General features: G+C 39.4%; 1 protein-coding gene across 1 annotated transcript in view; it reads left to right on the top strand.

Annotated features, from left to right (window-relative positions):
- fam171a1 (family with sequence similarity 171 member A1) overlaps positions 1–12,999 on the top strand; it is a 28,051-nt gene that overhangs the window by 7,227 nt on the left and 7,825 nt on the right. The window contains exons 2-5 of the mRNA XM_008432685.3: positions 2,873–3,100; positions 3,739–3,831; positions 8,196–8,354; positions 8,960–9,136. Of these exons, the coding sequence (XP_008430907.1) occupies positions 2,873–3,100; positions 3,739–3,831; positions 8,196–8,354; positions 8,960–9,136 (657 nt within the window). The remainder of the gene's footprint in view (positions 1–2,872; positions 3,101–3,738; positions 3,832–8,195; positions 8,355–8,959; positions 9,137–12,999) is intronic.

Raw genomic sequence — 12,999 nt, 5'->3', positions numbered from 1 at the left:
GTGGGGAACATGTCTAGTCAAGGATAGGTATGTGTTGGTGTGTGTGTGTCGCTGAGGGTGGGGCTTCAAGAGGGAGTTATGACAAAATCCAGCTTCAGAGAGCTCTGGGGAGTGAACACGGTTTAGTGAAGACGGAGAGGTGGAGGAACCTTTTAGCTGTAAGTGAGAGGTCGCCATGGGTCAGACTGGGTCCTTCTTGTCATGTAACGAAGACTGGAGGACTGCGGCTTTGTGCGTTTGTGAAAAATATAGTGTTTTTCTACTAAGATTGTTTTTGTCGTACCTCTGGGCCATGAGGATAAACTGAATGTTTGGTTTCAGCATGTGATTCGAATATTTGAGTTGAGTATTTTTAAACCAAACCACCTTTGGCTCTGTTGTATGAAAGGAACAAGCAGGATTTGAAGATAAAATGCAAAGTAAAAGTCCAACTAACTGTCATTACGTTGTCCTCATTTTGCTGTAAGAAATAACTCGTACTGACCTGAAGGTTATTTTAAAGCAAACGCGAAGCATTGTTTGATTTGGCCCCTTAAAACTTTGTGCATTTCCAGATAAATACAATTGTCCCATAAAAGATATTTGAAGATTAGACCTTATACTTTATGTCAAAAATATACTTGAAAAGTTAGTATTTTGTAGGACCTTTTTTTGTTGTTGTTGTTGCTCCAATAACAGATACTGAAGTCTTTTGGGGAATGTCTCTACCTGCTTTGTACATCCACACATGGAGATTTCTGCCCGTTATTTGATCCAAAAATAGCTCATGCTTAGTCAGATTAAATGAAGAGCATCTGGAAATCAATTTTTAAGTCTAGCCATAGATTCACAAAGGAATTTAGATCTGGACTTTAACTGTACAACTCTGTCAAACAATTATACTTTCATCCAAAGTATAATCTGGTTTTATGTTTTGGGTTTCTGTCATGGTGAAAGGCAAAGTGCCCCAGGCTCAAGTCTTTTGTATCATCTAACAGATTTTCATCCAGTATTGTCCAGAATTTTCACCGTCAATTTTGGATGGTGTATTCAGAGTAATGTACGGTATTGGTTATCTCCACACACACACACTGTCTGTAAATGACAATGTCAACAGATTTTCCCAACTAAGCTACTCCAGAGTTACCAGACTTCTTCTCCTGTCAGTTTAAGTGGACCGCCATGTTTTAGAAAGATTAAAGTAGGACTGCATCATCCTAGGAAGATATTCAACTCCAACATTGTTGCTTTTTAACATTGTGAGGATGATCTGTCTTATGAAAAACTCATATTTTCCTCATTTTTTACTTTTGTTGTGATGTCATCTATGCTCTTCATGAACCTTACCATGCTTGTCACAAAAATCCACATCTGGGTTTGACATCAAGAGTAGAGAAAGCCCAGTCCACCGATCAAACGCTTGTCTCTTGAGCAGTAGCAGTCAACCAAATTTTGCCTCCAAGCAGTCTTTTCCAAATGCGGGATGACAGACTTGATTCAATATATTGTGCAGCTCTACCGTTGATGATAGATTTACGCTCTGTTGGATGTTCAAAACTTGGGTTATTGCTTTTTTACCCAACCTTTCTTTAAACAACTTTCTCTCTGATCTGTCTGCTGTGTCCTTTGGTCTTCATGATGCTGTTTGTTCCCTAAAGTTCTCCAACAAACTTCACAGAATGGCTGGATTTGTACTGAGGACTATTCTCATATTAAATTACTAATTGGCTGATTAATCAAGGCAATTAGCTGCACTTAGATTTCAAAGAGGTGTGAGAGTAAATAGGGCTGAGCATAATTTTCAGATTTGTGCAAAAAGGTGAAAACCATGCATGATGTTTTTCCCTTCACAGTTATGCACATATCGTCCCATTAAAATACATTGAGGGTTGTGGTTGAAATGTGACCAAATATGATAAAGTTGAAGATATGATTAATGTGGTGATGAAAAAATGAAGTGACTCTTTATTGACAGATAATCCTTTAAAGTAGAAAACGCCAATAAGAGTGATAGTACTTTACTATATTACTTCTAGAAATGGGCATCTAGAAATTAATACTTTAAATTTTTGTTTGTAATGCTTCCATCCTGCATCTTCCTTTTTTTTTTTTTAGTTTGCTATTTAAAAACAAGGAGCAACAGTTTATTAAGTTCTTAAAGGGAAGTGAAAATAATTTAGTACTTTTATTTTTTACCCTCCAGTTGTTGTTGTTTTAGATTCCCGGCCGACGGCCAAAAAAGATTTGCTAAATTTGTTGGCAGTCAACAAACACGCAGTCTTCCAAAAAGTGAAATTATTCACTCTGTTTACACAACACTCAAAAGTTGGAAAGCTGAAATATTGATCTTAGTGCTAATCAAAAGCAGTCGCAAACAGTTTTTATGCTCTGACTAACCAGTTGAACATCTAAATCAGCTTGACTCTTTTACGACACTCCAGAGGAGCCACATGCGAGGCAATCAGCCCTCCATGTTGCATTGCTGCTCGGCAGAGTGTAGCAAAATATCTATTTATATACTCATATTACTGGTACCGCTATGGTGATGTAGCAAGTTTTATTCCATACTTCCATTAGAGTTGTTTATAAAGGCAGCTGTTTTTCCATCTGGTCCAAGGCTTCTTTGACAGAGGGAAATGGTCCATTGTGTTGGAGGGGAAGTGCCATTGGCTCAGGCCCAGAAAATGGTCAGACAGCTCTCATTTTCTGGGATGTGGATTAGAGGCCAAACGTCTGGCACAGAAACTAAGCCCAGATAATGAGACGATGGTATTTTAGATGACTGTAATTATAACACCTCTATGTTTTTCACCCATATATCACTCAATTTTCACTATGATTTAGACTGTAGATGCTGCGCTCTGACTGGACTGTTTTGTTGTTGCGTCCACAGAAGTGACTCTGAAGGTTCATCTGAGTGACGCCAGCACTCAGCAGCCCTTGCTCGGAGCAACCATACAGCTCTTCGCCAATCACACTTCTGTAGCCACAGAAACCTCGTCAGCTGATGGCAACACATATTTGCGCTTCCCTTACCGCCTTGGGACGCCGCTCGTTGTCACCGCAACCAGACAGGGATACGTGCCAAACTCTGTTCCCTGGACTCCCTCCAAATTGCCGGGTAGGTCTGTGTGATATTATAAAGCAAAAGCACTGAAAACGACGACAAACTTTTTTTCCAATGAGAATGTTTCTTTCTACTATCTGTACATTATAGTCCCTTCCACCAGTTTGTGTATAAAATAGACACCGCATGTGTGTGTCAGGTGTGTGAGCTTATGATGAGTGGAGTGCTCCATTACTAATTTATTATATTAGATACCAAAACCCAGCAGGGGGTCTTCCTAGGCCTCCTTTTTAGTAACGCACACACACACACACACACATGCGCTGTCAAAATACATCCCAAGGGCCTGTAGTATTGTGCGTGTGTGTGTGTGGCTGCAGGGGGGTTTATTTGGGGAAGGGTTATTATGAGGCAACAGAACGGCAGCCAATTGGATTATCACGCTTACCAGCTCTGAACAATGAAGGAGTGAAGGGAAGGAAGGAAGAGGAAAGAGCTACAGTTTGCTGGGTCAGGTTTCAGTCCTGCGCTGCACACAGGATGAAAGTTGGGCTATTAAATATGTAGAACGCAACATTAATGACTTGTAATGTCTGATAACGATCAGTACATTGCTCAGGTAGTTGGCTGAATGTTAATCAGGCAGTGAATTTGAGCGATGTTCTCACTGTGTGGTTTGTTTCTTTTTCTAGTGTTTTCCTCCATCAGTCTGGATCTGCTTCCAGAAAGAGCCGCTACTCTGATGGTGTATGAAGATGTTGTGGAGATTAAGTCAAGTCTACAAGGTACATAAGTGCTTTTACGTGGATTTAACTTTCCTACAGCTGATAAAGGCTTGTTACACATGTTTGTAGTCCTGAAAATGCTGTCAGAAATCCTCACACTCAGGTTTTAGAGATCCTCCCAGAATTTGGTTGTTCACCAAAATTGGTCAACTTTTAGATTGACCAGCTGGCTGGAAACTACATCTGATCTTTTCAGTCACCATGCCTGTTTGCTACCAGACAGCCAAACCTCTTGGTGTGGAAGCTGTTACTGAGAGAAGATTCGGAGTAAGAATATAAAACGCTGCTCAGAAGGCATCCATGTTTGTTGTCTTATCTGCTGGTTATTTCACCCCTTTGCCACTTGGTACTTTTGCACCAAATGGCTGCCACAGGGTGTCCATTCTTGAGTATATTTAGACAAATCAGCAAAGGAACAATCAGAGGACAGGAAGGCTGTTTGACCTTTCAACCTCTGCCTGTTATGAAGTATGATGGATTTGTAAAAGTGAAAACTGCTGTCATACAGCAGCCACGTTTGCCTTAGATAATGATTTATAGAGAAGACAGTCTGTTTCCATTCAATGTGAAACATCCTCTGCAAAACATAAATTAGTTTAAACAAGAGCATAATGTATTTAATTGAAAATAAAAGTATACAAATTTTTAGAATTTCTTTCTTTCTCTTTTTTTTACGCTGTATCACTTTCCATAAGAAAATGATGCTGTTATCAGCTGGTTCTGCAAGCTGGCATAATTTTGTTTGCACACATCATTGTTAAATGTGGCCAGCTGGAGTGGTCGATTTATTACCTAGCAGAGGCAGCTTGAAGAGGGGCTCATCCTGCAGTTAAACTGCAGGCAATTTCATGAAAAAGGCCCTTAAACTTAATCTGCACCCAGGCCTTTGGTAGTCCAACAAATTGTGGTATTTTGAGCCTCCCTCTCTTCTGTTATTCATTGCACACTTTAGGCTGTCATAAAGTAGTTGTGCAAACTCTGCCAAAAAACATCCTTTGACGCCATCAGAAGTCTGATAACATTGAACATTTTTACTGATGATTTTAGAATTTCAGCAGATTAAACGTGAAAGAATGAATACAGAAAATGGCTTTCAATAGAAAACGTTAAGTCATTTGTGTAGATTGAATGACAGTAGAAGTAGAAATCCAATTTGAGGGAAATGATTCACAATTGTGTCTTTGTAGTTTAGCTTTTTTTGTTCAGGACAAATTACATTAGACAAGGCTGTCTTCGTCATGTGAATTCATTCACTTTCTTTGTTTGCTGGCTCTTTTGTGTTTGTGACCAGCGGGGGTGTAATTCATCCTTTTTGTCTCTGACAAAGAGTAAGAAAAAAATAATCAGCAGACTCCATTAATGTGGAGAAACCTCCTGAAAGCATGAGGCCAAGCACGTGCCGGAGCGCAGTTTCCAACACTTTGTTTCACTGCGTTTTGTGTTGCTGCAGAAGCACCTTGGGGATAATAAACCTTGGCGTGTGGCACCAAATAAACATAATAAAAGGGGAGAGGAAGAATACAGTGTTCTGAGTTATGGGGTGCTGGGTGGAGCAGTTTGGGAGGATGGGGAGTAAATGCTAGAAAGGGGGATGGGCAGAGATTGTCCAACAGAAGGAGGAACAGATGAGATGAGAAAAAGTGGAGGGAAAAAGGAAAACTGAAGAAGGGAACACACAGATCAGTGAGGGGATTGCTTCATTTTGCACAAAAAAAAGGCCTTGCAAAAAGAAAACGATGTTAAAACTCGAATGTTCAGAGCAAGTTTTAGAAAGGAACATGAAAGTGGACTTCATTCTGGAGGTTCAAAAAATCTCACAGCACCAGAAAAAGAGTGGAGCTGGAAGCACTCGCAGGCTGCTGGGCCTGCCTCACTGCTCAGGAATTTGCTCTCAACACAGGCCACAATGACATCACCTTGCTTAGACTGGCTACATGCGCTCTTTTTTTATTGTATTAAATATGTAACCTATGGATAAGCGTGGGATAAGTACATAAAAGGCAGCAAATATGAGAAATTAAATGGGGGCTGCTTTTATTTTGCAGGGAAATGTCAGAAGTAGGCGTCAGAATGGTTGAGAGAGAAAAGGTCGACCTGTGCATTATCTTTACGGCATCGATCCCCAGTTACTTCCATTAAGCCTGATTGATGACTGAATTTATAAAAATGCATTAGGCAAGGATGGGAAAAGTAAAAATGCTTTGTAAAACATGTGGAAACATTGGTGAGAAAAAAATGCATGTATTTATTGCGGTGTTTTGGGTTTTGAAATGAATTGAGTGACTAAATTTCCCTTTACTTTCTTTACTCCAATTTTGGATTTTCTTCATTGAAAATCTCCAAAGTAATGGTCTCAAAGTAATTTTTTTTACTATTGACTATTATTGAAAATGTGTTTTTGCTTTCTTATGCTCCTCTAATTCATAATACTGCTCAATCTTAATCCGTAAAAGCTCTATTAAAGGACACACTCAGCTAAACTTTAGAGCTGCTTTAATCACTGCCAGCAAACTTAGCCAACATACAAGCATTTTGTTAGTCTCTGGGTTTCGGTCTTAAAGTGCACCGTTCTTTTCAGCAAATATTATTATAGCTGGGTTGTAAATGTCTTATGGGATGCTGAGGTTGTTTTAGCAAATGTTTTTTAGAGCTGGAGGACTTGCAGATAAGGTACCTGTGTTCATGAGAATAATTTGTGAAATCGTTCATTGCTTTAATTTAAGAAAAAGCGACAAACAATCTAATCTATTTAAGAAAAGTAAGGAGAGTTGTAGCTGGTTTAGCTATTTCAAGAGTGACTTGCAGCATCATCAGCTTTCTACGGCATGTGGCAAAAATGGCTTTGCAGTTCCTGCATCTTCTGGTATTGCTTTGGATGGCGGACCATGTCCCAGGTGTTGTTTATAAACGCACAGTGGGCACATCTGGACCGTAAACCAAGGAAGCACAAATCTGTGAGCTAGTCTGTCTCCGTGGGCAAAAAACTCATTACTGGCCCAGAACTTGAAAAGCAAGCTTTTTGCTAATCAGATGGAAAATCTAACGCTTTCTGCAGAAATATGTTGAAAACCCCCTGATCTTCTACTTCATGCACATGTCTTCCTCTACGGCTGTTCCAGGAGGGATTAGAAGGGAGGTTTATTTCTCCGTCAGTTGAAATCCTCAAAACTTCAATCATGATGCTTATTTTTCTTTTCTTTTGTTTTTAGAAAAAATCAAACCATAACAACTCTTGAGTTTGTAGCTTCAAACAAGATTTGGCCCCTTAGCTCATCTTTAGGTTAGTCCCTCCAGAATGTTGCAACGTTTCTTTTTTTTTCTTTTTGGTTGTTGAGGCCTGTAATTACTGATCTTTTTGCCCTTTGTCAAAAGATTGTGGTCAAACTTGTGAGATATTTTCAGGCTTTATTTTTGCCTTATTATAGTCTTACAAAAAGGTTGAAATTGCTGCACATAACCTTCCTAAAAAAGAAGACAGGATTCTAACATTGTTGCCCCGTTTAAAGTGCAAATAACATTTTCGAGTATCTTTTTGAAGTAGCACATTTAACACAAATAAAGTTATGTCCTGAGGAGTTGTCAAAGTGCAAAAGAAGAATTGAATATTAGTCACTCTGGTTAACATGAACTGTATACACAATAAAGCAAATCCTGCAAAGCATCTCAAAATGATTTTTGCAAACAAAAATATGCTAATGTTACGGTTTTGAATTGCACATTTGTTGGCTTTCAAGAGACTTGGTGAAACGCGAAGTTAAATTAAAACGGTTACAGTAATTTTAGCCATTTCTTTTAGTTTTATGGTAAATTTGTGTAGAATATGTCCACAACAGAATAACATTAGATGTCTAAGGGAGTAGAGCTGCTGCTGGTGATTGGAATCAGCTGATTTTACAGTTGATTGTAGCCTAAAAATCTAATCTTTCTTCTAATCAGCGAATGCAAACAACCCTGAACTGATGATAACATTGTTTAGCTGTTGCTGTGAATCGGGGGTTTACAAATACAAAACAAAACAACCGACTCATAGCTGTATCATCGCATTCTTCCTGTTGTCCTTACTGATAAAACACTTCTCCTTCAGTAACGGTGTCCACACTGAAGAGTGTTTGGTAGCGAGTAATGTGGTGTTTCTACTGCCTGGAACATGACGCATTTTTAACTTCTGATTAGGCTGGAAACCATCAGAATCCAAATTTAGTTCACGTTGTTAATGTTGGCAGGAAAACAACAAATTGAAACCATTATTTTGGTTATGGGAAGTGTCTCATCAGTCTCAACCATCAATGTTTTTGCATGCTTTAAAATATTTGCCTTATTTGATTTGAATAAATAGTTCTGTGACCCGTCTGCTATTCTCTAAGGATTAAGAGGCCAGCCCAGCATCCATTTCCTGCGCAGAGCTCTCAGTCTTCCTGCCGACACGTCCTTTGCCAACCTGACTGCTCTGCTTACTGTGGCAAGCTCGCCGTCACGCATCCAGCACTTTCCCCACCTACAGGTTCTGGGCAGCAACAGCACAGGTGAGGGTCAGACTAACAGCTCCAGCACAAAGAAGGTAAAGGAGCATGTTTTTTTTTTAACAAGTCACAGCTGAGAGGAATGTAAAGCTGCAGTGAGGGAGTCGAGTGAGTCAGGAGAAGTACAGCCACTACCTCTGGAGGCCTTTCTGTCTCATCTACTGAAACACAATAAGCCCTTTGTTTGCTCTCTGTTCTAACACAAGCCCCATGGCTGCACACTTTCAGGGAATCTTATCCACGTCTTGATATGTGTTATAATAATTTTGTATGTCCCCATTTCTCCTTAAGCGTGAGCAACTCTCCAGTTGCTCTCTCCAGCAATCTCCATGTTTTTTTGGTTTTTTTTTGTTGCTTTGTGACACTCAACATCTTCTTGTATCCAGGATTTTTTTTTCCACTCTGTTTCCTTCTTTCCTGTTTTCCTTTGCTTTCTTTCCTGTCCGGCTCAATGACTCTCCTTTATCTAAGTTGTTTGGTTTTCTTTGTAACAACCCCGCTGTTTGCTCCTGTCTCCACCCCTCCTCCTGCACTGTTACCTTCCTCTCGCTTACTTTCCTTTTTGCTGCATTTTTATCTCTTACGCTCTCTCACTTGCGCTCTCGCAGGCACAGAGAAGAAGTTTGAGCTGACTCCAGTAGCAGCCATCTCTGTACACCTATTGGCCAGTGATGGAGCGGAGCTGCAGGTGAACGGACCAATCACGTTCTCCGTTCCTCTGCCGGTAGACAGCAACTTGAGGGAAAATGATCACATCCCTGCTTGGAGATTTGACCCTCGTTTAGGTAAGTAGGAATGAGTTTCAAACACTGAGTAGAGAGGAGTATGTGACATTAAGTCATTAAATATGTTTTTGAATTTAATGTGCATAACTAATTTCACGAGTTGTCAAAATCAAACAAGTTTCGAGGTTTTTCAGGTTTATTTATTTCACCCTTCTCTATTGAGCTTTTAATAATTACCCTCTGAAATTGATTTGTGTTTTAATATGTATGAAATACCACAACTAATGTTAATCAGTGATTGCGTATCACAAAAGAATAGAAAAGAAAACAAGCTCAGCCAAGACAAATAGGTAATTATAAAGCATACTATTTCTAACTTTATGTTTTGGATGGATCTGAAGCTTTTTTCTGTAATAATCAGGCTGATTAAAACAATAAAGCTTATCTGATTCAGGGTTTTATGACCAAAAGATCTGTTTTTATTTATGTCTGTTCTAATCAGGAGCACTGAGAAAAATGGAATAGCAGGAAACGATAGATCGCCAGCGAATCCGCCAGCATTCACCTCAGTGTCCGCTCAGGACGTTTAGGGAGAGCGTCTCTTTTCCTCTGTGACTTTGGCTTAGAGACGAAGACACAGGATAGCCCTGCTTTAAGTTGAGGTCACTTAAACAGCAGTGGTGCTCTCTTATTTTTTCTTTTTTTTTACACCAAGTTTGGATCTGCGAAGGCTTTTCTCTTTGGATTCAGAAACAAGTTATTTATTCAAAGAATTCAAACTCGGGAAAAGTTTCTGAAAGCTAAAAGACTTGTCTAAGATTAAACATGCAGAAATGGCATCTCACAGAACTTTAAATACACAAGATAGTCTATTTGTACTTTAAAATCTCCATGAAGTCACAACAAATCTAAGAAAAATCAAACAAAGTTGAGACGGGGGATGAAGAGAATAGAACAGAAATATCCTTTTGTGGTTCAACAGTGGGGAAACCATAAACAGTGCTATCAAATGTTGGAAGTTATACATTACAGGGATTACTGTGCCATTCAAACACGTTAACTGAAAAAATATTTACAGTTGTCAGGTGACTTGCAAGTACCAAAAAGTCCCTTTTTAAACCATTTCCCTTAACGCTCCCCCTACGCTAAATAAAAACATTTGGGACTCACTAACTCTTAAAAATGTCAGGTAGTGGGTGAAGACTGAGGGGCTTTTGATGAAATTGGATTCATCTTAAATGTTCTGGTAAGCAGAGTCACTCAAGATTTTTACTTTTTTAAGTAAAAAACTTAAAAAAGTCAAAGGTCAAGGTTGCTTCATGTAACTATTTGAATCTTCACTTAAAGGCAAATCACTAACTAAAATACCACAGTATGCAAATTATGACAAACCATGTGCATACTCTTACTGTGCAGCCACTCAGATCAGAGTCAGTAATGAATAACTTGATTCATGAAGTCATACAGCGACCAGACCCAGTTCCACATTAATCTGCAAATCAAAGTAGTGTTATGCATCACAAGTTTGGGCCATGAATGCATAATCTCCCCCGGCTCTGTTAAATCTCAAATTACACAATAGCAAAGAGTTTTGCAGCATTGGTTTATGAACGCTTAACGCCTCGACATACCTTCTGATGTTTTTCCAGAAATCTGTGTTTATCAGACGTCCCACTGTGGGACACACCCAGTTCCTCTCTGACAGTTGGCTCTGAAAGACAATAAAGCGATCATAAGTGGAGTTGCACAAGCCTGCGCTATTAAACATTCCTCTGCAGCCACATTAGGCTCACATTTCCTGACGACTTCTATGTCTTTGTCGTATTTGTGCTCTTCCTGTGCAGAAAAAAGGTCTTTAGGACTTTTTTTTTTCCTAGTAAAATTAGATGTGCTTTAATGTTTTATCTAGAGCTGAAATGGTTTGATAGTGGTAGCTGAGTGGACTAACAGAAAATCATAACATTTGTGTCAACGTATAGGCTGCAGAAGCTAGCAGTAAATGACATTTATCCTCCTACTACTGCAATGACTAATGCATTGTCTGATCTTGTTTGTAATATAACAAGCATGATTTGCATTTACATGGAATTTGGTTTGCATACAAACACTCCTTTTTGTTTAGTTTGTTTCCATATATATCTTGGCTTAATAATTTTTTATTATTTGAAAAAGACAGTAGCTGTTTATTGTCTGGTTATGTTTCGGCCATATTGAGGGTCTTTGTACATAAAATAAACCGTAGTAGAATATTATCTGTTGCCATTATGTTTTTCTACGGAAAAACTTAAAGCTAAAAACAAATTAGACATACCATTCCTTTAATTTTTTTTATTTTACAGACAGAAAAGTGAAACACTAGAAGTCAAAGAAAAAGTTGAGGTTCAGTTTAGAGCAGATTTAGGTTTTAAAACAGTGTTTCGGTCTTTAAAAGTCTCACACAGCTCTGTTCATTTCACCATCTGAAAATGGAAAGGGTAAACCTACCAAGATCCGACTGACCACCGAAACTGACAGACTGGCAAAAAGAAAAGTATTATTGAAAGAAATCTTGTCTATAGTTTATCATAACCTCTTAGAGGATGGTTCAAGCATGTCAAAGAAGGTGTTCTGGTCAGATGGCAGCACGTGTAACTTTTTTGACTACATGCAAAATGCTGTGTGTGTGGAAGCACAGTGGACACCACCCTGAACACAAATTTTTACTAATTTTAATTTGTAAAAAACTTTAAAAACTCTCACAGTTAAGCAAGGTTTGAAGCGTCAATTAACTCTTGGTTGCCTAGCAACAGTTTGTTGAGTAACTTGCGCAGCAGCAGTTTCAGGTCTCGCCACCGTGCCTCATAACTACTGAAAAATAAAAAAACAGCGACTTGGAATAAAAACTGTGCATTAAACAGGAAAAGTACCGCCTCTAGTTTGAAACAGAAACCTAATATAAAATTATTGATAATTATCGATATCAACTGATATGAAATGCTTATGTTGTGACAGGTTTTTCAGCCATTTCGTCCAGCTATACCTTCAGACATGGTAGAAAATAATCACAGGGTTCGACGGACCCTGTTTAAAGGCTGTAAACACAAAACTTTAAAGTGCTCAAGATATCCACATCCAGAGCTTACTGAGGATAGTCTGACAGGAACCTAAAGAGGACAGAAACACAGCCTGTATCGGCGTATATTTCCACAACAGAAGCCCAGACCCTGCTTCAGGCTACACCCCTCGTTCCTTAGCAACTCACCAAATGAGTGACAACAGAGCCCTCACTTCTGTATAAGTCTCTTCTCTGGACACATGGCTGTTTTAAAATACATATTTGGAGTTATGTAGCCATGATAACCATCCAACAATGAGGAAACATTGGAATCCCTTAGTGCTTTTGGGGTCTGATAAAAGCCGGGATACAATGAAAGCGGTTTTGTTTATGAAATATCCACATGGACGACACACAAAAACCTGTTTGTCTTGTATAACGGACGAGCTGTTGCATTGTTGGATGTCAAGCTGGCATGGAGCGAAATGATGTCATATACAAACAGATCGCGTTCACCTGCTGCCTCTGTGTGCGTCTGCGGTCTGCAAACAGACGCACCTTCATCTTGAGGTGGGAGTCAAATGCAAATCGGAGCAGCTCCCTGAGACGAGCCTGCTACTAACTATAGCCGGCTGTGTTGACTTTGCATGAACGAGTAAAAGGGTTGTGCACTTTCTAAATGTTTGCAAAGCTTTAGCAGTCACTATTTTACTTTTCCTGCGTTGCATTGTGTGGAAGCGTGGGAACAGAGTCATTAAATGTCACTATTAAACGGGTCAGCCACTCTCTGAGAGGACTCCCTGGTGGAAACGGTTCAGACAGGACCTCAGTGGATCCGAGCAGACCTGAACACAGTGAGAGGAGAGCTGAGTCACACAGCCTCTCTCAT

Source organism: Poecilia reticulata, chromosome 16 (assembly GCF_904066995.2).
Source record: "Poecilia reticulata chromosome 16, P_reticulata-male-v2, whole genome shotgun sequence".
NCBI lineage: Eukaryota > Metazoa > Chordata > Actinopteri > Cyprinodontiformes > Poeciliidae > Poecilia > Poecilia reticulata.
Note: the sequence above shows the minus strand (reverse complement) of the source record. Positions and strands in the feature narration are given on the sequence as shown.